This window comes from Mixophyes fleayi, chromosome 10, assembly GCF_038048845.1.
Source record: "Mixophyes fleayi isolate aMixFle1 chromosome 10, aMixFle1.hap1, whole genome shotgun sequence".
Classification (NCBI taxonomy): Eukaryota; Metazoa; Chordata; class Amphibia; order Anura; family Limnodynastidae; genus Mixophyes; species Mixophyes fleayi.
Window position 1 is genome coordinate 14399229 of NC_134411.1, and position 24820 is coordinate 14424048.

Consider the following 24820-nt stretch of genomic DNA (forward strand, 5'->3'; position numbering starts at 1 on the left):
ATTCTGGGGTTTGTGTCTCGGAGAACATAATGCCTCTGTTTCCTGCCTTGTACATGCTCACCATTCAGAGGGACTGAATGAAGGAAGTGGCCCAAAGTGTAGATCAGTAAGAAGCCCAACTCAGAAGTTGAGTGGAACACTCGCATACAGGGCCATTCTCCTGTCTGCTCTCCTGGGTTAAGCAGCATAGAACATTTGTTAATTGACGCTGCTCCTGTTAAATTATTGTTCCATAGGAAAAGCCTTGCCTCTGCCTATGTCTGCGCTGCTGGGATCACAGCCCTGATGTCTGTCCTGTCCCTGCATGCTCTGCAATTATATGGTAGCTCCAGTACTAAGGACACTGCTTCCTATCATGTGTGCAACTTCTTTATTGTCTTGAGCAATAGGAACAGGAAAAAGTGATGGTCACATTTCTGGCCATGACACTCCAGCTATTAGAAAAGCTGCTCACATGGTAGGAAACTGATCCAGAAATGCTAAGCCTGGGGTCATGGATAATAGTGATGCCAAACGGGGACCTGTAGCAGCTTTGTGAGCTGGCATCCGGGTAGTTACACTGCTGAATGCCCCTCAAATATCCCTGGGTACATATAGGAGAGTGTCACCCTTTGCCCACATTACCCATCTACAGTATTCTACAGTATTCCCAGTATCTTACAATGCTCAGTAGTACAGCAATTTCGTCAAAATACTATAATGCTTTGTAAGTATGCAGGGTAGGTGCTGCAATGAGGTACCTTCCGCAACCAGAATCGCATGTTATATAGAGCAGAAATGAACAGCCAGGGGTTTGACTTTGTCTGGATTAGTGCAAGAAAGAACAGTGTGTGTTGAAGGTGGAAATACAGATTGACTGCAGGGAGCATCGCAAATGTATCCAGTAGGATTTCTCATGTGTGTATAAATGTGTGATGTCATAATAGTATAAACAGACTGTGGAATAGTTGCAGGACTGCCTACCCTTAACCTGACATTGCCAAATGTGAACATTCGAGCATGAGTAGATTGCTGTGATTTGAGAATTGGTGAAATGTCCCTACTGTGGACAGGCTCATCTGTATGTCCGTTTAGTCTCTGGCCTTTAGAATGTAGGGAAGTGCCACTAAACAATATATATCCTTCTATGGCGGAAATTCCTATCAGTGCAATGTGGACGTCCAAGGACACACATGGCACAAATGTTCTGGCTGGAATCTCCACTCTTTGATCCTTGCACTTCTATGGGTGAGTGGAGATTCCCTACTGCAATGGCTGGCAATGTGTTCAGTCAGGTATTGTGGCGATGTCCGAAGGCACATGGCCTGCAATAGAACAACCCCCTATATGTCTGTAATGGTTTGCCAATCCCTGGCTTCACCTGGTGACCTCGGGTTGGTGGCACAGGACAATGCTGTAGCTTCTCCACCGCCCACATTTGGGGAAATGTAGCAAGGAAGAGATCACACTCACACAGAGCAAAGGAGCTGCTGTTAGTTAAAATGGTTACTGTATTGGTGCTGGTAGCAAACAAAGTATTAATGAAAATTGGTTACTAGGTCAGCTGGAGATCCCAGAGGGGTGGTCATGTGACAGGTGTATTAGGGGGCGTGGTTGCCTAGCTGAGGGTGGGGCTTAACAATGTGAAATTGCGTCATTAAGCCCCACCCCTACAACTGTCCGAGAGGGCTCCCCAAAATTCGGTAGCCTCACGGAAATTCCGGGAGAGAAGGCATTTATGGTTTTGTGTGTAGAGTGGCACTTCCTGAGAGGCATGAACTTTTGATAAGTACAAGTCCATGCAGGAGGGGGTTGAAAGAACTTGAACTCAAAACACAAAAATGTGTGACTGTCCAGTAATGGTGCAGACTGTGGGGCACCAGGGGGTTGCTTTATAAAGCTTGAAAAAATATTTAGCATTGTTGTAATTAAATTAATAGCTACTGCAGAGGTGAACAGGCAGTTCTGTGAGGCAGCTCAGCAGACTAAAGTTACTGTTAGAGCTGATGTTCATGAGCATCATTTTGTTCTGTAAATTTATTGCAGAGGTGCTCAAACCCAGTCCTCAAGAGCTACCAACATGTTATGTTTTCAGCATTTCCGTCTTTAGACACAGGAGGGATAATTACTGACCCAGAAAAATAGATGAAATCATCTGTGCATGATTAAAGAAATCCTAAAAACATGACCTGTTTGTAGCTCTTGAGGACTGAGTTAGAGCATGTCTCATCTATTGTATTAAATCATGTTGCACACGGGCATAAGCCGCCATTTTCTGGTTGATAATCTGCGTCATCTGCTATCTGATGGAAAATGAGCCAAAGTTGCTTTAATGTATTTGATATCTATTGTAACAGCTCATTATCGGTACAATGTGACACTCGTGCACGAGTCTTTATAGCAGATTGTAGTCGAAGAAAAGTTAACAAACTATAGTTTAAATAGCATCTGTTAACTTGTCAAAGGAGCAGGGACTACTGCTTTGTTTATCTGCTGCTGTCACAAACTGAATAAATAAACTGGATAAAAAAAAAACCAGTAAACCGCTTTTTCAATAACCTATCTGTCAAGTTTATTTATCACTCTGGAAAACTGCAGTAGAACAAAGCCCACAAGTCAGCAAGTCTTTCTGTCACAGCAGGTAGACTTCAATTCATTGTAAGGACTTTGCACAGTGTTTAGCCTATAACAAGTCCTAAAAGAACTTGGCTTGTTGTGTCTGACTTGACTTGGGTGAATTGTCAAAATGTGTCTGAAAATCTATTTAGACTTCCAGAAGCAAAATAAGACATTGTACTAAAACAATGCTGTTAAGCAGTGATGGGCAACCCAATATACTTCCTCCAAAAGGGCCGCACATTACCCTTAATTTCAAGAATCAAAAAAAAAGTCCCCACATCGCTCTTTCCAAAATGCACCTCCATGCTCCAAAATTCCATCACATGCCTCTTGCTTCAAAATAGCCCCACATGCCCTCATAGCCCACATATACTCAGAGCTGCCTCGCATGACCCTTGGTGATCCCAAACTGGCGCCCACAGCACTAACTCCTCATTCCCTGATTGGATAAGATTGTGTGACCTCACTGCAGTGTGCGGAAGTGGTCATATGACCCAGAAACCACCTGCTTTCATCCAGTCTTATTCTCTGCTTCATAAAGCAGAGAATGAGGCAGATCGGGAGCAGCCTGATATGGGGGCTGCTGGCAAAGGCTTGGCGGGCCGCCTATTGCCCACCACGGCTATAGAAGAAGGTGCTGTTGCAATTGTGTGTTTGGACATAAGGGACATCTAAATGCAACCAAATTTTAATTGCACTAAGAGGTCTCAAAGCCTCAAGGATAAGACCTAAACTGATCGCTGCAATATAAAGAAATATGGGAGAGGAAAAGTCTGGTGATGAGGCGACTCGGGCAATGGTGGTAAATGTTTTATATGTCAGAAGCGTTTTGTGGCCCATGTTTTCGCAAAAAGAACTAGGAGATAACTTGTTACTGAACCCATTATGACTAGTCCGGTACACTATAGGAGACCTTTACAAAAACTGGTGCATCCAACATAGTAACATAGTTGATGAGGTTGAAAAGAGACACCAGTCCATCAAGTTCAACCTATTTTGGATCTCCTGCGATCCTGCACTTATATTTGAAATTAATCCAGAGTAAGCAACCGCCAATCTGTTTCAATTGTGAAATTGTATCTGAAAAAGGATATTGTTGCTCATAGACACTTTTTTGCTTTCATTAATGAAACCGCATTAGAATGCCCCAGTTATCATAAATGTCCCTAATGTATAAACAGACCAAGACCACAGATTAATCTTATGTGGACTAGTTATTATGGTCATGGAGCAAGAAGACATCAACATCTAATGCTGCACATTAAGTAGAAATGCACCAGGGAGGGGGGGACATTTCCTTAAAATTAATAGAACGGCCTAAGGAAGGGTAATATGTATACTCAGGAAGGCTGCACATGAACTACTTGTAGGCCATCCAACTATAGGTATGGCAGCCGTTATGATTTGATGAGCTAAAGACCAAAAGACCAGCCCTCTTACCCAGAAAATGTAGTTTATTTTGCTATTGTTGATCAGTGTATAAATATATTTATACATTAATCGGTTTAAAATTAATACAATTTTGAAAAAATATAACTGGGTAACAAGGTAGAGATTATCTAGATAGAGGGAACTGACAAGGCATTATATCACTATACCTAATCAAGCATATTCTTACCTAGGTAAGCACTGAACAACAACAAAAAATTAGGTAAGCAGTATATTGCTTCACATCGATCATACCTACCATAAATGTTATATCTTGCAGATAAATGGTTACCTCCACTTCAAATCCCCAAAAATCTAGAATCATCCCTTTTGTTGGTGCACTGAGAATCCAACACAAGGCGAAAGCCAGTTAGAGGCAGGAGTCTATTTTGCAGCTGTCTAATGTTGAACAAGGCTTCATAGAGTGGAGATTATGCTCTGAAGAGGGCATCAAGTAGTGCAGTTAAGAGGAAGTGATTGTAGCGTTGGTCAAGTTCCTAAACAAACATTCAGTGTCTTCACATAAAAGCTTTGCAACCACATAGATGTGTAAATGATGATTACACGACATGCGCGTCATTCTACCACTTCAGAGCGCAGATGTAATAACTGCCAATAGTTACCACGCTGGGTCCTACAAATGTAATTATGTTGACAGAGTAACATGCTGGTTCAACATTACACTGCGGCAAGCTCTAAGCATCAGGGGTCCTTCTCGGCTCAGAGGAAGGGGACCTAGAGGAGAAACCAACCCTTCCGGTGAGCGGATGGGAGAGAGACAGAGACAGAATGGTTCAGTGATCTGTCAGGATTCAGCGAGTCTGTAATAGTTACATAAGACTGTTAGTGTCTCTTAAGAGGGAACTCCACACATTTTTAATTTTAAATTACGTATATACAATACAATCACTTGTCCATTATTTTTTTTTATTTTTTTTTTAACATGACTGCTTTTGAGCTACAGATATTGTGACCTGTCAAGTGAATTGAAGAGATCATAGTTTGAGCTCTCACATCCCACTTAGACTTTTTTTTTTTTTAAAAGAGAAATTTTTGTACTTGGTCCATGTAACAGAGCTGACCGCTGACATCTGTTGCTAATCTGAAGGGAATTGCAACCTGCATATTTATTTTCCGCAGCAAAACCCATTCGCAAAGAATTATATATTGTGGCAATGGGAGTGGTTTGGCACAGGCCTCTAATGGTGGAATTAGCTATGGTGCTAACTGTCTGCAGGTAATAGGCTGCAGACCAAGTTATATACAGGTGTAGCACTGGGCTTAAGTTCAGTAATGTACAGGTCAGAGACATGTGATAAAGTAAATGTAAAAAGTAATTTACTTGCATGTTTTAACGTGTTTGTATCCACAGAGCTGATAGGGGTGGCTGTGCTGAGTAGGCGTTACAGAACACCTGAGGAGCCATCCTTTAAAGACAAGGTGGGAGTGTCGCCTGTCAGTCATCCCCTGACAAGAGCACAACTCCAGGATTAAATACAGATGTCTCCTCCCACAGGCTTTGTCTCTGTGTGTGTGTGTGTGTGTGTGTGTGTTTGTGTGTATGTTAGGGAATTTAGACTGTAAGCTCCAATGGGGCAGGGACTGATGTGAGTGAGTTCTCTGTACAGTGCTGCGGAATTAGTGGTACTATATAAATAAATAAATGATGATGATAGAGGTCGGACCCCGGGGCACTGCCACCATATATGGAAAGTATCGCCTGTTGCCCCACAGTTACGCCAACAACTCTTGTATTGTGTGGGCCAAATCTTGTGGAGTTTGACTGGGGTCAGATAAAGCCTGTGGAGCAATTTAAACATCATCTCCATGTGGTTTGGGCATCACAACATATGACGGTGTGATAAACAATATCCCTTTGGATTGAGTTAAGCACCTGACCAATCTCCCTCTCCCAGCGGAGCTGACAGGAGGCTTCCAGGGTTCTCCCCCATCAGTGAGATACATATACCAAAAGGAGATGGCGGCGCTATTGGACCCTGTCGTCAGTTTAGCATGAAGAAGGGGAGAGGGGTGTTAATTATTTTTACAATGAGATCACATAGGTCAACTAGGATCAAAAACCCCTCTCTTTAGCACAATTGTCAGCAATGCAAGAACAAAGCGCAAGTATAACATGCAGCTAACTTTGGAGATATGAGTATTAAAGATATATCTTTATATTATAGGCAACTTAACTACATACTGCTACACTTATCTTTGATAATAGTCGTATGTTATAAATTCATTATACTGACTTGCTTGGCTCACATTAGACACATCTCACTCGGTTTTATAATACTTTTGACATGACATAAATCATTTTCTTTGCTTTATTGTAGTATTAAAAATACATTATTACACATTTAGGTCTGAAAAGCCTGTGTGATTCACATACCTCCCAACACTTAGGGGCAGATTCAATTCTTAGAACAACGCGGCCTCGATAATTTAGTTTTTGTTTTTCTTCTGCTCGTGGTTCATAGAGCTGCAAGCAAAATTCTGCGGATAAATTACCGTAGTAACAGTAATAATGCGGCTAATTGAATATGTCCCTTAGGGGGGAATTCTATTCCCCCGATAATACCGCCGCGCTAAGTCTTTTACCCTTAATACGGTAATTTTAGCTCAGATTTCTGCTCAGGGAGAAACTGCAAGCAAAAAGCCGGCGTTGAAATTATGAACACTATTACTGTATTATCAGTAATTAACGCGGCCTGCGCACCCTTTACAGTAATGCAGCCAATTGAATTTCCCCCTTAGAATGACAAAATCAGGACAAATTAAGCTCCGCCCACAAATGCACAGATTTGGTTTAAACACCACCCAGTTTAGGATTAAGCCTGGCTCTTTTTGCAGCCTGGGTATTGGAATGTCATGTCAAACGTGGGACAGTTGGGGGGGTATACATCTATAGGCTGAAGGTGTCCGGCTGCAGTTGCATCGGAACAATAGCAGCTGCGCAGCTTCTGTCGCTGACTATACTCCAGCACAGACTATTGGTAGGCAGGGGGAGGTGACTATAGGCAGGGAAGGAAACAGAGCTGCAGCTCCAGTAACTTTGCATGACCATATTTTAATCTGCTTGCCGGAAATCGGCGACTTTGCAGTGAAAATTTAAAGCGGCGATGGCTTGTTAAAGTCAAACTTGCCTATTCAAGTCATCACCGCTTTCAATTTTCATTGCAAAGTCGCCGATTTCCGACAAGGTGCAGAGATCGGAGGATGATACATTTACACCCTGGGGTGAAAGGTCATCTATTCACAACTAGCAGCCAGCTGGCCCTGTTTAGGCTGCTAGCTACATAGATGTGTCAGAGACGTTTTAGCCTCATCTGAGCTCCATGTCATTCACTGTGTGTTGGACAAGAAAAATAAATTGGGAATTATTGATCCCTATGCGGAATAAAGTGTAAACTTAGAAAGAAAATGCACATGACTAAGCATGGATGGAAAAAATAAAAGTACATTACATTCATGCTGCATCCAGATTCACTGCACACTTTCTGCAATGTCCGAGTTTACAATCTCTATATTGCAGTATTTAGCTATTAAGTCAAGGAACATGTGACCACATTGAGATATATGGAAATTATCTCCATATGGGGTACATTTATTAAAAATAACGCATTCAGTGAAGCATTTGCTTCCATTCCTGGAAATGGGTCATATAACCGTTTATATAGTATTGCATGACCATTTGTTGTGTCTTATGTGAAATCAATGCAATCCTGGGGGGGGTATATTTACTAAACTGCAGGTTTGAAAAAGTGGAGATGTTGCCTATAGCAACCAATCAGATTCTAGTTATCATTTATTTAGTGCATTCTACAAAATGGCAGCTAGAATCTGATTGGTTGCTATAGGCAACATCTCCACTTTTTCAAACCGCAGTTTAGTAAATATACCCCCTGGTCTCTTTAATTTATATCTGGATTATGTTTCTTCTGCTGATTTGTGCTGAAAGCTTGAGATAGCTGGGATTTCTTTACTTTTTTTTTTAGGTATGCATTTACTACATACATTCAATAAAATAATATTTTCATGCGCTATGCAAAATTAAATGGCCACATTTTTCTTGCTATAGTTGTAGTATTTTTCTTTATTTTTTTAAGCTTGTATTGAGGTAAGCAGTTTCCAGACTAGTGTGTGCTAACAACAAAGATGTTTATACAGTCACTATTATTGATGTAATCTTATTAGGAGCAGTTGTGTATAGATATTGTTGAAAACTCCCTCCCACACACTTATCAAAGCGGTTTATCAGAAATAGACAGGCCAGTTGTAAGTTAAAGGAACAGGGGAACCAGCAATAAAGCCCACTACTGCACTCTATCATTTATCAAGGTCTATGTGTTACTAATCTACAGTTTTGAACAATTAAATGGTTTGTCCTCTTTTGGAAAACCTCTTCTTAATAAAACATCTCCTTACAGCAAATAGGGGTCTTCCTCCCAAATTGTCCCCGTTAACTGAAGCCATGGAACGGACCACTCCTAAGTGCTGCTAATTATTCCTGCAGCAAACATGAGCACATTGCATGTGTTGTAGCTTTTAAATCGAGCTCTGGGAAAGAACTTGCATAGAGCTATGGACGTAGACCGGCAGTTCCCAAAGTGCGCCGCGGCTCCCAGGGGTGCCGTGGCGCTGTCACTGGGGTGCCGCGGGCCAGACATAAAAAAAAGAGAAGACAGAAACTTGCCAATCAGCGCGGCGCCGGGACCCAGCAGCCTCCTCTCTCCCGCAGCAGCTTGTCACTGACGTCTATATTCAGTGACAGCTGCGGGAGAGAGGAGGCTGCTGGGTCCCGACGCCGCGCTGATTGGTAAGTTTCTGTCTTCTCTTTTTTTTATGTCTGGCGTGGGGCAGAGTGAAAAGGATGGTGGCAGCGGAGGGGGACAGGGTGGCAGCGGAGGGGGACAGGGTGGCAGCGGAGGGGGACAGGGTGGCAGCGGAGGGGGACAGGGTGGCAGCGGAGGGTGACAGCGGAGGGGGACAGTGTGGCAGCGGAGGGTGACAGTGTGGCAGCGGAGGGTGGCAGCGGAGGGGGACAGTGTGGCAGCGGAGGGGGACAGTGTGACAGCGGAGGGGGACAGGGTGACAGGTGGCAGCGGAGGGGGACAGTGTGGCAGCGGAGGGGGACAGTGTGGCAGCGGAGGGGGACAGGGTGACAGCGGAGGGGGACAGCAGGCAGCAGAGGGGGACAGTGTGACAGCGGAGGGGGACAGCGGGCAGCGGAGCGGGGCAGCGTGACAGAGGGCTGCAGATGGGGCAGCGTGAGAGAGGGCAGAGGAGGGGACAGCGTGAGAGAGGGCAGAGGGGGCAGCGTGAGAGGGCAGAGGAGGTGACAGAGGGGGCAGAGTGCCTGGATGCAGAGGGGGCAGAGTGCCTGGATGCAGAGGGGGCAGAGTGCCTGGATGCAGAGGGGGCAGAGTGCCTCTGGATGCAGAGGGGCATTTCTGCATACAACTAAATAAGTATTTTTGTCGTGACCTAAATACTTATTACAATGTTTTGACCCAACTACTTCTAAAACAGGACTGCTCAGTAATTATTTTGGAGGGGTGCCTTGAAAAAATTTGGAGACTCTAAGGGTGCCGTGAACTGCAAAAGTTTGGGAACCACTGACGTAGACCACAAGTGCCAAGACTCTGCGAAAGCTCCCCCTACTATTTGCTGTGGACAGGGAGGGGCATATTTTATTGAGAAGGGGTTGTCCAAACATGGACATAGCCTTCAACACTTACTGTCCAGCACGCTGCTTGCCAAATCCCAATGTTCTAAGCAGACACTTTCTAGTGGCTATTTTGGGTGATGCTTCTTTGCCTTGTATTGTTTTGGAGCAACACAGGAGCCAGAACTTGAAACAAATGGCTTACCAGTCTCCTGGCTAAACTGCTCTGTACCTACTAGAGATTGGCAGACTTGCACACATCTTTGTGTGTTTAGATGTAGCCAACTTTAACACAACACTTGAGTTCCCATGCAACACACAAGGAAGTTCTCGGGAACAGAAAGTAGGTTTGGTTAATAAGGACAGTTATGGTTGACTGCAACTGACTGTTGTAAGATTTCTGTAAAATGCTGTCACCAATGGGTCATTCCACATGAACTGATTTTTTTTTTTGATTTTTTTTTAACCATTTAGTTTCCTTATTTTGATTTCACTCAGTATATTTAATGGACCATTAAAGCTGCTACAAATTTAGAATTTTTGCATTATCTATGCTTATCACTTGACTATAACTTTCTAAGAAATCTTAATAAGTAATCCCTAAACAAACTAGTTAAAGAATTATATGTAACAGTTGCCTAAATGTTGCACAGACAGAGGCTGAACCGGTTTAACTCAAAATACTTATTTTCGCATTCTATAAAGTTTGTTTTTGTTTTTTTTAAGGATTTTTTTCACCTAGAGCAAATTCCAGCTCTGTATTTACATCACGTCCACACCTTTTGAGACATACTTTAGTACCGCGTCACAAAGAGCGTGATGTGACCAGGAAGCCAAGGAGTTTCTTGTACATAAAGAAGTTAAATCACTTTAGTGAAGTCCTTTGGAATGGGTGCAGTCCCTTGAGTTCTCTTCAAATATCAAGTGATCTTCACGATTGGTGTCCCAGCTTGAGGTGCAGAGAAATCTTGGATTGCTATAACCTTTATTTTAATGGGGATTTAGTGTGCATATTAGATTTGGAGATTCGCTGGTGGGCTAGCCAGAGCGCTGACAGAGGTTTGCGCAAGTTGCGTCACTTCAGGTTAGTAGTACATTACAGATGTCACACTTGAGACTTCCACTTGTATTGGGACTGCTGCTGGCAGTAGTGCAATAATCCAGAAGGACGGTAGGGATCTGCCAGTGACTAGAATGATAGGATGGCATGGTTCCTGTAGAGGCTCTGTCCTAGAGGAAAAGACAATTTTACCCCAAAAAACATAGATTGCCATTATAGCCAGGCAGCATTTACGGAAGTGAGCAGAAGGGCTGTATTTTTGAAGCATTGGCTATTGTTTCAGTACATTACAGTAGCTCATCCAATAAAGGTTTTTAAAAGGTGGAAACCACCATTAATACATCTGAAGGTTTATGATTGTTCTCTTGGACACTAGTGGCATTCACGATCCGATCCTGCCACGGGAGCACTCTTACAGGATCTGCTAGCTGCCTAGCTGTACGTATTGTAAGAGATCCTGTGGCTGGACCACTACCAGCGTGATTGGAGCCTGTACGATGACACGTACAGTCATATACGGTCATATTCCAACCAAGTTATCTGGCATGTTTGTGGGTTTTGGGCCATGCATGCCGCAGTGTTGGGCCTATTGCCAGATATTGGCTGTGATATCACAGTACATCCAGTACTTGCGTTAGGATAAAGTCAATTGGTTACATGCAGAACTGTCAATTTACCTTTTTGCCATTAGGCTTTGTTTGGTTTTACTAGGTTTTATGTTATTACATTGTGTGGAATAAGTCCAGAATCACACTGCTGAAGTTACCTTATGTTCCTCTCAATGTTTGGCTGATCTGTTAGTCTCTGTATTATTCTCTGGCACTATAGTGGCAATCTTGTGGGGAGAGGGAGACCTCTAGTGGTAAGATTGAGAACATTCCCTCAGTGTTTATTGCTTTGTCTGATGGAACACAATAATGGCCAGACTACAGAGACTTTGTACTGTCTGTAAGATGCAGCCTGCACGTTTGTCAAAGGACAGGCATTTCTCCTTGTGTTTGTGTTTTATTTATTTGTTTTCCAAAAGACTTTGGCAAGGGATGTTTAAATAAAGAAACACGTCAACGATTTAAATTAGCACAGCACATGGTACAGTGGGTGAAATATAATTAACACGCATGGCATGGTGAATATTGACCTACTTGGATATTATGGCACTGTGCATTGAAGTGCTCAACATGGTAAAAATATAATTGTGCATCTTAAAGCCACCTGTTTGCAACATATGTCGAGAACATAGTTTATTCCCACGGCCAACACATTCAGTCCTATTGTGTGCTATTATGTTCATGTCTCACACTATATGCCATGTCTACCTTAACAAGCCCATATAGAAGTTTAATTCTGCCACCATATGTAGACTCATAAAGTCCTTTGTCATCATGACGCCATACTGCTCATCCCCAGCTTGATCTTACTGTGGGTGTAAGTACTGTGGGTTTGGGGTGGAATTGAGGGATATTTGGGCATTATGAGGGTATAGCAGCCAGCTATACCCACAGCACATTATGTGATTTTTAACTGACATGGTTGTCTGTGACACAGTCCCAAATCACATGTCTCGCAGTGGTCCCTGGGGAATCATATACGAGATGTATCCATACACTAACACAAGGTAAAGACATGTACAATGCACTGTGAGTATAGCACGCTCACGTCAATGGGATCTACTCGTCTCCTGTCTATCGTCTCCTTCTCTTCATGATCACAGCACTTCTTTGAAGTAATCGATGCACTGTCGCCACTTCCTGATTTCCGAATCCTTTTTCTGTCCACCAATATTCTGTAATATATCATTAGCAGAAGTAGCGCTATTCTTTGTTCCTGCTTCCTCTCTTTAGTTAATGTCTATAACTGATAGGTATATAAACGTATTCAACAGTGTTTCATATTTATAACACACATTCAGATTGCAACATCCATTATGCTGAATTGAAGTATTGACTTGGTTTAAGTTGAATGGTCTGGTTGTTAAGTGTTCAGTCTTTCAGGGTCAGTTGGCAAGGGACCTGGAGGGCACTTGTTTTACACAGACCCAGGGCACTTTGAGATTGACAAAGGGCTGCATTTAATAAATCCTACATACTGCATGTAGGGATAAACTAGGTGTATCTATTTACAGGGCCTGAGTAGCCCATACATAGTCATATAGTAGTTGTAGGAGATACAATAATCATAGCTAACCTAAATTTGGCCACAGACAGGCCGATCCTGATACTCTACTTGAGAACAACAGGATTATCATTCAATATGGCCACACACTTGTTGCCAAGACCTAGCCGTTTGGCCCTGGGCTGAACCTCTGGATCATTTGCACACACAAGGCGATTGTTGTCACTTTCCAACAGCATTTTCCTCCACGCCTTATAATGATCCTATAGATTTCAATAGGATCATAATCGGGCATTGGAGGTGTTTTCGGCCCATATATGCTTCATTAAAGTTCCAGTGCCCGATATTGGCTGTGAGAGTGGGGGCATCTTTATCCAGGAGGGGCAAAGTTTCCAGCTCATCATGGGTTACTGACTCTTGTTCTTCCCCTTATAGTCTTCTATTGTAAACAGGGGTGGGGTCCCACAGGCCAAAATATGTAAGCACCCTCCTGACGATGCTAAAGAGGCCTTTGATGGAAATATAGTGCGGTATCGGGTAGGCGTCATTCTGTCCCAACTACTCGCATTCCTCTATCACTACGCTCAAAGCGGCTGTGACTCACTCTTGCTCATCACCTGGAATTCTTGCTGACATACTTGATGACAGACAGGGTAGGGCTGCTTTTTGAGTTGCTATATAGCAGTGTGCTGTCACTTATCTCACCGCAGAGTCTAAGTAAAAGTGAAGTGGGAAAGGAATTCTTTGTATGTTAAATAATGTGCCTTAATTAAGTAAAAATACGTTGCCGGTGTTAATTTTAGTGTTTCAGTGCATTAGCAATAAAAATAAACCTGTTCGATTGTAGACGATAACTGGTAGCATTATACCTGCAAGGTGTTCAGTTCAAAGCTGCTGCGTCTTTGTACCGACATGTGTGATGAGTTGGTAAAGGCAAAATGATAGTGAGGAATGTGATTATATTATGCAGTTTAAAGTGGTTGTTTTAGTAGATTATCTGTTGAAGCTTTTGCCACAGGGTTTATGTTGTGCTCTTGGATGTAACCTTTCTGAGATGTAAGAGAGTGAGCCGTATGCTTTTGGTTGAGGCCAATTTAGTCTTTTTCCTAGGAGGGTTGACCTGAGAGATGGCCAGTAGGTAGACAGTTGTGCTGTTCATTACACTGCAGCCAAGACCACACATTTTATTTTCTCTGACTGTCTCTACAGGTGTTCATTGGAGAACTCCCCCAAGACTTCCTGCGGATCATGCCCACTCAGCAGCAGCAACAGATACAGTTAGATGCCCAGGCAGCACAGCAGCTGCAGTACGGTGGGGCAGTGGGCACCATGGCACGGCTCAGAATCACTGTGGTACAGGTAGGTAATATCACTGCTGCGTTGGGAAGGTGGAATGAACATGTGCACCCTGTGCTTCTGTGAACTGATAGAGAATAGGTTATATCAAATAGTTTATCTATTAAATGACTACAACAAACCTGACTGCTAGGACAGTAGTTGGTGTTATGTAAAACCTCTGCGTAACACAGACATAGCCACACCTTGCACACTCCTAGAATGGACTCTGTAACAGGAATGCTGTCTGTCTTATATGTATGTGTGTGTATATATCTATCTATAGATATAGCCTTTCTACTATACTGTTTGTGCAGGGACCTGTGAAAGATATTGGTAAACTTTGTTATTACAAGGACCTGCACTTTCTGGATACATTTTCTAAAAAGAAATGAGTGCATACGTCTACAGATAGGGTATTTGATAATGGAATGTGCCAATGATATCCTTCTCTTTCACGATTACCTGTCCTTACTAATGACTGAACAGCCGCATTCACCTCTCCTACTGTGCTACAGCCAGAGCTCTGGTAAATGTTTTTTTTTTGGTATGATTAAGAAGGACCAAGGATTCGATAGAAACTCTAAACTTGTATTGCAAAAATACATATGGACATCTTAAACACGTCTGTGACAGGGATATCCACAGCACCCTGTCTGTTCTTTGTGGTTTAACTGCTTGGTGTTCCTGTGCCGTCGGTGTCCACTGGTGTTGCTCGGCCACCAGGCACTCACCAACTGCACACTAGTTGTAGGAGAGTAGTTGCTGCCACCAGTGTATATCTATGACAGGGTGGGCTTCTTCCGCCACCTTGTCTTTTCTCTCTCTGCAGCTTCCTCCCCCTGTCCACGCACTGCCCGTGTGGGAAGGGCTCAGCCCCCTTCTTCACCCTGTCACTCTAACCTTTAAATCTCCCGCCTAAGGAACATCCAGGATACCTGTCATCTTTATTGGTGCATCTGATTTTTACAGATACTGGGCACTTTATTGATTTCTTTTTCCACTCTCACTCTAGGCCAAACTGGCAAAGAATTACGGCATGACCCGCATGGACCCGTACTGCAGGATACGTTTGGGATATGCAGTGTACGAGACTCCCACTGCACATAATGGGGCCAAAAACCCCCGATGGAACAAGGTGATCCAGTGTACCATACCGCCAGGAGTGGATTCCTTCTACCTGGAAATTTTTGATGAGGTTAGTATTAGTAATTATGTCTTAAATGTACATTTCTGCACTTCGGGGCAATTGATCAGCATAATGCTCTTTTTCAGTCTTCTATAAGAAAATCTTACTAAAAAAAAAATTCTGTCCCACTAATACACTAACTTTGGCTCAATGGAGAAATGTTGACACTGTGAACACATTTCCTCACCATTATCCCCATCCACCCCTCCCAGACTTCCCTTATACATAGCAAAGATTTTCCTCCAGGTCTTGCACCTCACATACTTATAAATTGGGGCTCAGGTGGACCTCTGTGTTCGCCATCTGGTTAGTTTTGGTGTAATTCGTCCACAATGTGATATTGTCTGCTCAGTTTATACACTCCTTGTAGCTGACCTGTGGCCTTCCCCTCCCGGATTCACTCAGTCATGGCGGCGAGATTTAGAGATACATTTTCCAGTTCACTCAAACCTCATCAAGTAGTGTGTCTCCAGAGACTCTGTATAAGATGATTACTAGATTGAACAGATGTCCCAGTGACCTTAGTAAGATGTTCCCTGGACTCCAAGATACGTGTTTGTTGTATGTTAGCTCAATATGAGATCCCTGACACATCTGTGGAGATGATCGAACCTCCAACCATTTTGGAGGGAGGTGATTAAAATTTCTAAGTAGATATTGGGAGATGGAATGCCAGAGGGTCCAGATTTCTGGATTCTAAGGGGCCAATTCTATTCAGAGGCGTTATTCTAGTAATAACGCGGCCTGCACACTTTTACCGTTACTACAGCAATAGTGTGCAGTATTACCGTTAGTACAGTAATTTTAAAGCGTCATTTTGCTCAGGTTAAAATTACCGTATTAACGGTAATTATTAGCGTTGCGTTATTCCTAGAATAAAGTGGCCGAATTGAATCGGACCCAAATTTGATTAAGGCTCTGATTTCTTCATATAAGAAATCTCTCCTAAAGCATGTCAGTGATGTGATAAATAGACTTCTTTATGTTGATGGAAGATATCACTTTGGCCACATTAAACAGATATGCAGAGTTTAGCTGGCTAACCGTTATAGAATCAGATACATTTAGAGATGTTCGATATATACTTCCTTAAAAGAAAACATGGTGTAGAGTCCTGATGGTTTTAATATATGCTGTAGTATTATTATTATTATTTTATTTTTGGAAAGAAAATGCTCTAATCTGAATAATACAACGTATACATTGGGATATGTACATCCGGGTCTGCACTGTATTGTGGGAAATATGGCTAACATGGGGTTTTTTTTCCTTCCACACAGAGAGCTTTCTCCATGGATGACCGCATTGCTTGGACACACATTACTATCCCAGAAACACTGAAGGAGGGGAAGGTGGCGGATGAATGGTTCAGTCTGAGTGGGAGACAAGGAGATGACAAGGAGGGGATGATTAACCTTGTGATGTCCTACACGGTGAGGGCTGGCTGAGTGCAATGTGTGGGTAATCAAGACTTTGGGGTATATTTATCAAGCTGCGGTTTTGAAGAAGTGGAGATGTTGCCGATAGCAGTCCCTCAGATTCTAGTTATCATTTATTTAGAACATTTTACACAATGACAGCTATCTGATTTGTTGCTATAGGCAACATCTCCACTTTTTCAAACCTGCAGCTTAATCAGTTTACCCCTTTTGTGAGCTGGAAAAGAGGATATCACTAAAGAAAGTGATTTCATATAGTGGTATAGTTGCTTTGAAATACTCATTTAAGTCCATTCTATTTTGGAATAACTGAAGAGAACACTTACTATTCATAGAACAATGACAGATGTATCGACCAAGCTTTCCTGCCAAAATGCCATAGAGCATGAATTATCTGTGTACCTTGATGTCATTGTCTGTTTCACCATGTGTTAAACATTGCAAAGTTCCTATAAAAGACTATTTGTCTGAACCTCCCTTCCCTCTGTTACAGTGGCGGATCCAGGAAAGGGGGGGGGCGCTAGCAGGGGCTTGCTGCCGGCGGCTGCACACTATGTGCAGGTCCGTTCGGCAGTGACGGGTAGGGACAGTGTGCTGCCCGGCCGCTCCGATTGTGTTTTAAACACGATCAGAGCATCCGGAGAGCACACTGTCCCTACCTGTCACTGCTGAATGGACCTGCACATAGTGTGCAGCCGCCGGCAGCCTCAGAAGTCAAAAAGGGGGCGGGGCCTAAATCGCCCCCCCCCTTAATCGCCCCGGGTAGAAGAATTCTCTAGATCCGCCCCTGCTCTGTTACGCCAATAGTCATAATAGGATCCTCTTGCATTTAGTGTGTGCTGTATCCTCTATCAGACTGACTAAATCAGGCTATCGGGAAAACATTTTAGTGTGTAGTAGTCACATTGTATTCAATATACATTGTACATCCTGTGCATCCATTTAACCTGGATCAGATCACTGCAGAGATCACACATTTAATTTATAGGTAAAACATGAAGACACACATTGCACTAACAACCTAATTTTTTTTAATAAATAATTTATTCATTACTATCTGAAAAACATATATTGTTTATAAAACACAAAGTTTTAGAATAATGTCCATTTAAACTTTTCTGGAACAAATGCTTGGCATAATCTATGTACACTATATGGACAAAAGTATTTGGCCACACCTGTTAATTATTGAATTGAGGTGTTTCTAACAGACCCATTGCCAGAGGTGTATAAAATCAAGCACCAAGCCCTGCAGTCTCCATTTGCAAACAGTTGTGATACAAAATGGGTCCTTCTGAAAAGCTCAGCGACTTCAAGCATTGTACTGTGATAGGATGCCACCTTTGTAATAAGATGGTTTGAAAAATTTCATCCCTGCTGGATATTCCACGATCAACTGTAAGTGATATGAAAAATTGGAAGCTTTTCGGAACAACAGCAACTCAGCCACAGAGCGGGGTTGATGTCTTCCAAGGTGCATGGTGTGTAAAAATCACCAACGCTCTGCCGATTCCATAACTGAAGAGTTCTGAACGTCCACTGGCATTAATGTGGGCATAAAAGCTGTGCGGCGGGAACTTAATGGAATGGGTTTCCATGGGCGAGCAGCTGTATTCAAGCCTCATATCTCCAAGACCAATGCCAAGCATCCGATCGAGTGGTGTAAGCACACCGACACTGGACTGTGGAGCAGTGGAAACATGTTCTGTGGAGTGACGAATCGCACTTCTCTGTTTGACAGTCAGATGGGCGAGTCTAGGTTTGGCGGATGCCGTGGGAACGTTACCTGCCTGACTGCATTATGCCTACTGTGAAGTTTGGAGGAGGGATAATGGTATGGGGCTGTATTTCAGGGTTTGAGCTAGGCCATTTATCACCAGTGAAGGGCATTCTTAATGCTTTAGCATACCAAGTCATTTAGGCCAATGCTTTGTTTGCAACAGTTTGGAGAAGGCTCTTTTCTATTCCAACATGTTTGTGCCTCAGTGCACAAAGCAAGGACTACAAAGACATGGTTTGATGAGGTTGGTGTGGAAGAACTTGACTGGCCCTGACCTCAACCCTATCGAACACCTTTGGGATAACCTTGAACAGAGATTGCGAGCCAGGTCTTCTCGTCCAACATAAGTGTCTGACCTCATAAATGCTCTACAGAATGAATGGGCACAAATTCCCACAGAAACACTCCAACATCTTGTGGAAAGACTTCCAAGAAGAGTGGAAGCTGCTATTGCTGCAAAAGGGGGACCAACTCCATATTAAAGTATATGTATTTGAATACAAAGTCATTACAGTCCCTGTTGGAGTAATGATCAAGCGTCCAAATACTTTTGTCCATATAGTGTATATTTTCTAAAGCCACTTACTGTATACACTCTTGCATTACAAAATCTCAGGTCAGAGTAACGGGTCCATGTAACGTTTCATGAACAAACCTATCTGTAACCAATGCAGTAGAACATACACCACATTAGACAAGCTGCAAGCCATTCATAATTAAACTGCTCATAAGACTAAATCAACTTAGAGCCAATCAGCCTAAATAAGACATTTCAGCCACAATAGAAACACAACACATTGTCATATTTGATACAAAGTTCTTAAATCCAACGTGCTCTTGTTTTCTCTCTCCTTTACTATTTATCTCTTTCAGTCTGTGCCAGCAACAATGATGATGCAGCCTCAGCCTGTGGTATTGATGCCTACAGTATACCAGCAGGGAGTTGGCTATGTACCCATTGCAGGTGAGTGTGATAGATCACCAAGCTGTGTGGTTGGTTGTGGCATAGCATGTCATGTGTATATGCTGGAGACTGATAACATCATAGCATGTCATGTGTATATGCTGGAGACTGATTACATCATAGCATGTCATGTGTATATGCTGGAGACTGATAACATCATAGCATGTCATGTGTATATGCTGGAGACTGATTACATCATAGCATGTCATGTGTATATGCTGGAGACTGATAACATCATAGCATGTCATGTGTATATGCTGGAGACTGATTACATCATAGCATGTCATGTGTATATGCTGGAGACTGATAACATCATAGCATGTCATGTGTATATGCTGGAGACTGATAACATCATAGCATGTCATGTGTATATGCTGGAGACTGATAACATCATAGCATGTCATGTGTATATGCTGAAGACTGATAACATCATAGCATGTCATGTGTATATGCTGGAGACTGATAACATCATAGCATGTCATGTGTATATACAAGAGTCTGATAATATCATAGCATATCATGTGTATATGCTGGAGACTGATAACATCATAGCATTATAGTGGTTCAGTGAATCTAGTCAGGTTTGTGCTATAGTATTCGGTAAGTGAATTACATGGTATAAGTTTTTCAAAGCAAATGTATCTGTGTCTATACTAGATTGCTGCATATTTGTCCCAGATGTCTGCTGCAGGGGCTGATTCATTGCCTGAAACATTTTATATTGCAAAAAATGTAGTATTTTTGAATATAGATACAACCTTGTGGTTCATCTGTCGTGTGTGTGTGTGTGTGTGTGTGTGTGTGTGTATATGTGAAAGGGGAGGGGGTGTTCGTTGTGTTTGTGCATTTAGTGTTGTCATCTTTAATAGGAAGTCTGTGTGTCTTTTAAGGGATATCATTTGTGTCTGTTAAATAATACAAGTGTGGCAATAACAAATAGTAAATGATCATTGCTTTTCTGTAATGTCATGCAGCCTGATCAGAGTGATTTATTGAATATGACAAAGACAGGGTTGATATTAATTTTTATCAATCTCTTTTTAATGAACACAGCACAGTTGATAAAATCTCATCACTAAGGTATAAAGTGCCTTCCAGGGGTCAAGTACAACTAAACCTGAAATGTTTTATACAAGAGAGATCCACGATTGATAATGACAGATATATGGCTATATAACGGCTTAGCTTCAGGGACTGTTAGTGGTGTGACTGTAAGGATCCTCACCGAGCCTAAAGTGGCTGATAACATATAGCAACACCTATAAATTCTTCTACCCCCTTAGCCATGTTTCACATTCTATTTTGGTTCCATAATGTAAGAAAATGTGAAAAATTCCAAAGATGTTGAATACTTTTTATAGTCACTGTACGTTGTCGTCCATCTTCTGAATTCTGTCCCTGATGTGGGAATTGGCCAAAACTTTAAATTCAGCTTTGGGTGGAGTTCAATGTGTTTATCTAAATATAGAGTATGACCTGCACGTTTAGCTGAGTTCTACTGATCCAGCAGACTCTCAGTACCTGTAACTGTATGGTGCTGCTCTCCTCTTTTGGATTGCCTGTTTCAGACACTGTTGTGTTGTCGATGCCCCTCCCCATTGAGCTTCACCTGCAGGAAGTTCCCAGACAAGGGGCATCCACAAAACTGCAGCCAATAGCAGCACAGGAATGGTAGCTTTCAGGGGACCTTGCTGGCTCACCAGACTGCCTAATAGTGATAGTAACTCTGTATTTTAGCTAAACATTCTGTGTTCCACCCAAAAGTAAATGTAAAGTTTTTAGTGGAATTCTCCTTTCAGTTCAGTGGCCTATTAATGAACCAGCTGGTGGAATAAGCACACGCCGAACAAGTTTAGATTCTGGATACAATAGAAATGTTATAGTAGTGTCACACAAGCTGAAAGCAGCGGAGCATTTCATTTAGGAAATGCAGCATGTGACAGGAAACAGGACTATACGTAGTATAACAGGTGGGTTGTAAAACAGCAGCCCAAAGGCAGCACCCTGCAGTAACCCATGTGTCACTACTCTTAGTATCTCCTGGGCAGTGCCAGACACACAACTGGGGCACACACGTGGCAGCCTACAGGACCAATGTCCATTGTAGCCCCTCATGTAGTATGATTGGGGCATGTTAATGAGCTGGGAAGATGATGGCACAAGCCAACAGTCATCTGCTGAGTACATGTACCAGAATGCCCATTAATGAACCGCTTTACTTCCATTGGATTATTTTCTGGCACCCCAGTAGTTTTCAAGTCGCACAAGCTGTGTTACTGAACCAGTTGTTTGATGCTGACTGCCATATTGCAGCATGTGTGGCTAGCGTTATACATACATCAATATTTAGTTTTACTTTTTTATGTGTGTTAATCTACTGTATATGTATATGGAACATTAACATTGTCTTCACTGTTTGTTCTACTCATTTCTATCTCTCTTGCATACACACCCACCCAGGACTTGATTACTTGTCTCTGGGTAAGTTGGTATATCTTGCTGCATGTTGTGTTATCCACAAAGCTGTGCTCACCCATTACCTGCTAATTGATAATTTACCTCCTGCGTTTACTGTGTTAGTAATGTCTGTTTTATGAGTGCTCTTGTACGTTTTTGTGTGACTTGATCACTCATTGTGAACTTTGCAGGTCCTTGACCTGAGCAATGCATATTTTATTGCTTTTATGTTTTGTGACTTTGTTGACTTGCACTGAACTCGTCTAGGAAGCACCTTGACCTAGAAGTGTACGGCTGTGCCTCTTTTCTATACATTGATCTCTTGGAGTTAGTCTTTTAAAAATAAATGACTGATTAATACATTGTTAAATGCATTGAGTTGTAGATGTTTAAACTGTTCGGTGTTTGTTTTGTTTTACTGTTCCTTCGTTAAACCTGTGCATGCTGCATTTGACATTAGTCAGGAAGGTTTTCCTAATTTAATATGATTTAAGTTTCTTAAGTGCAGTTTTGCTCTCTAATTGCATTTTGTATGAGCCATATCTTAATCACTCCACAAATAGTTTTAAATTTAAAATGAGATTTTTATCAACAAAAAATGTAAATGTTGTTTTGTACTATCCCATATACGGTGCATAAAATCATTATGGCATCATTGCTGCTGTGAGCCTTTGTGTGTGTTCCTCCATTCCAGGTATATCCTGTGATAAACCTACACGACAGCGTTCATCCATCACAATTGAGTGCCAGTGACTGCCTGCTTAATTATTTTTATGTAACCATCCAAATGGTCAGCATCAGTCACCACTCAGTCTTCTGTGTACAGCATATTATAGATATATTCTAATATATTTAAGCTGAAGATATTTTAAATAACCTTTTTTCCATGATGAAAGAATTGTTTTTCGTTTTCTGGACAAATTTTCAATGTGAAGTTCAATTAATCATATCCTGTGTGAAGCACCCATTAGAGTTCTAGTGTAATCTTCATGCTTTGGTTGTCTGCCATCATGCTGGATATTATAAACTCGCTATGACCATTTGCATTGTGCCGTGACATCTGGGCTTATGGCAGATACAGAAAGTATCCGCTAAAAACTGAGCAGATGACAAAAACAGGGGAACAAACAACACATTCAGGTGTACAAATGGTATAAGACTCACACTTGCGTTCCCTCGCCCACACACCATAGGGATAAACTGTAACACTTCCAAAAAGTAATACAGGGCTATTCAAAAAGAATTAACCGATTTCATTACGCAGTATTTTATTGCGGAAAAGTAAAACAAAACTCCAGCCAAGTCACAAATATTCTACTCCTAATCAAGTTTAATTTCCTGTATTACAAGTGTTCAATGTGATTTCAGTTCTCAAGCATCGTCATGAAATACCTGAGAAACCTCCTCTTTCAAATGGTCAGTGACTTATAATCAAGTTTTATTCCCTGTAAATGAGTAGAATATTTGTGACTTGGCTGGAGGTTTGTTTCTTTTCCTTAATAAATATTGCATAATAAAATTGGTTCATTTTTTTTGAATAGCTCTGTATAACCAGTTGCAAGTGATGGTAGAAAGGTATTGTACTTTATTCAAGGGTAAAACTTACTCTGATCTCCTATTGTATAATGTAATAGTCATGTCCTCTTCTCTCTGATGGTGACAAATAAGGAAAGAAAAGGAAATATGCACTAGAAATGTCTATGCATGCAGAGTAAATTAGTCCTGTGTTGCATAATTGAATCTTTGTTAAAAGGAAAGACACAGTGCTCAGCCACCATCTGTCCTATTACAGAGTACATTTGTACAGTAAGATAGCTTCATTACATCCCTTGTCACACTGAGCAGACACATCAGATAGAAGATGAATACACTACTTGTAGACAGATGCAGGCTGTATGACTGGAGGCCATCCAAGACCTGTCAGTCAGCCTTCTTCATCGCAAGTTAGGTCATAGTCGTCTCATCCGCAAATCCAATTTCATGTGTTGGTGAAGAGTAATCATGCAGACAAGGGAAGTATGAACAAAGGGTGTTCTTGGTGAAAATGCCAATGTGACAACCTATTTCTGAAAGTCTATGTTGCGCTGCACGTAGAAAAGTTGGTTCATTCTTTTGTACTTTAGTCTCCCCTGATTTCAATTGAACCTGGCTTTACACCTAGATATGTTGAAGTATAAAGGTGTCTATATGCACAATTTCTTTCGTACAATGCGATCATATTTAATAAGATCTTATTATCACTAGGTGTTTGACACACTTATCTTAATCAACTTACTTTAGAGATGTGAACTCTCTTATGTACAGTACCTTAAAACATTTGTATCAGTGTGTGTGGGCAGATTTAATCATCTCCACATGCTTAGTATGTCCTATCAGATTTAGATTGTTCTGTGTGTGTAAATTGTTCTATGAAAAGGTAGAAAGATCTGATTAGACTTCCTAGAACTGTGCCGGGTATGACCACTGTACTGTAGAGGTCACTCTGGATGAGGGCATAACTTTGCTAGAAAGGCGGCTGATCCTGATAAACATCTAATAAGGAGCCTTCAGATGTGAATTTGGCAGACTATAAACGTTTTGTGGTCGTCTAATACCTGTAATGGTGCCCACACAATGGCCAAACCTGAGCGGCTGCTTCAGTAAGTACTGTATATGTCCATCTTACATGGTAAATGGATCTCTCTTTACACAGATATATGCAGTCTAGACAATGGATGTGTTATATGCAGGTTATTATTTCCGTCTGTTCCATTTGTTTCCATGTATTTTACAACTGCTATCGCCTAG

At 41.9% G+C, this 24820-nt stretch overlaps 1 protein-coding gene across 2 annotated transcripts in view; it reads left to right on the forward strand.

Moving 5' to 3' along the window:
* The window catches only part of TOLLIP (toll interacting protein), a 42935-nt gene that overhangs the window by 10425 nt on the left and 7690 nt on the right, over positions 1-24820 (forward strand). Inside the window, exons 2-6 of one of the 2 annotated variants that reach the window (XM_075187922.1) lie at positions 14079-14228; positions 15220-15402; positions 16674-16826; positions 19486-19576; positions 22037-22057. In XM_075187922.1, the coding sequence (XP_075044023.1) occupies positions 14079-14228; positions 15220-15402; positions 16674-16826; positions 19486-19576; positions 22037-22057 (598 nt within the window). The remainder of the gene's footprint in view (positions 1-14078; positions 14229-15219; positions 15403-16673; positions 16827-19485; positions 19577-22036; positions 22058-24820) is intronic. The other variant, XM_075187923.1, reaches the window with a different exon arrangement.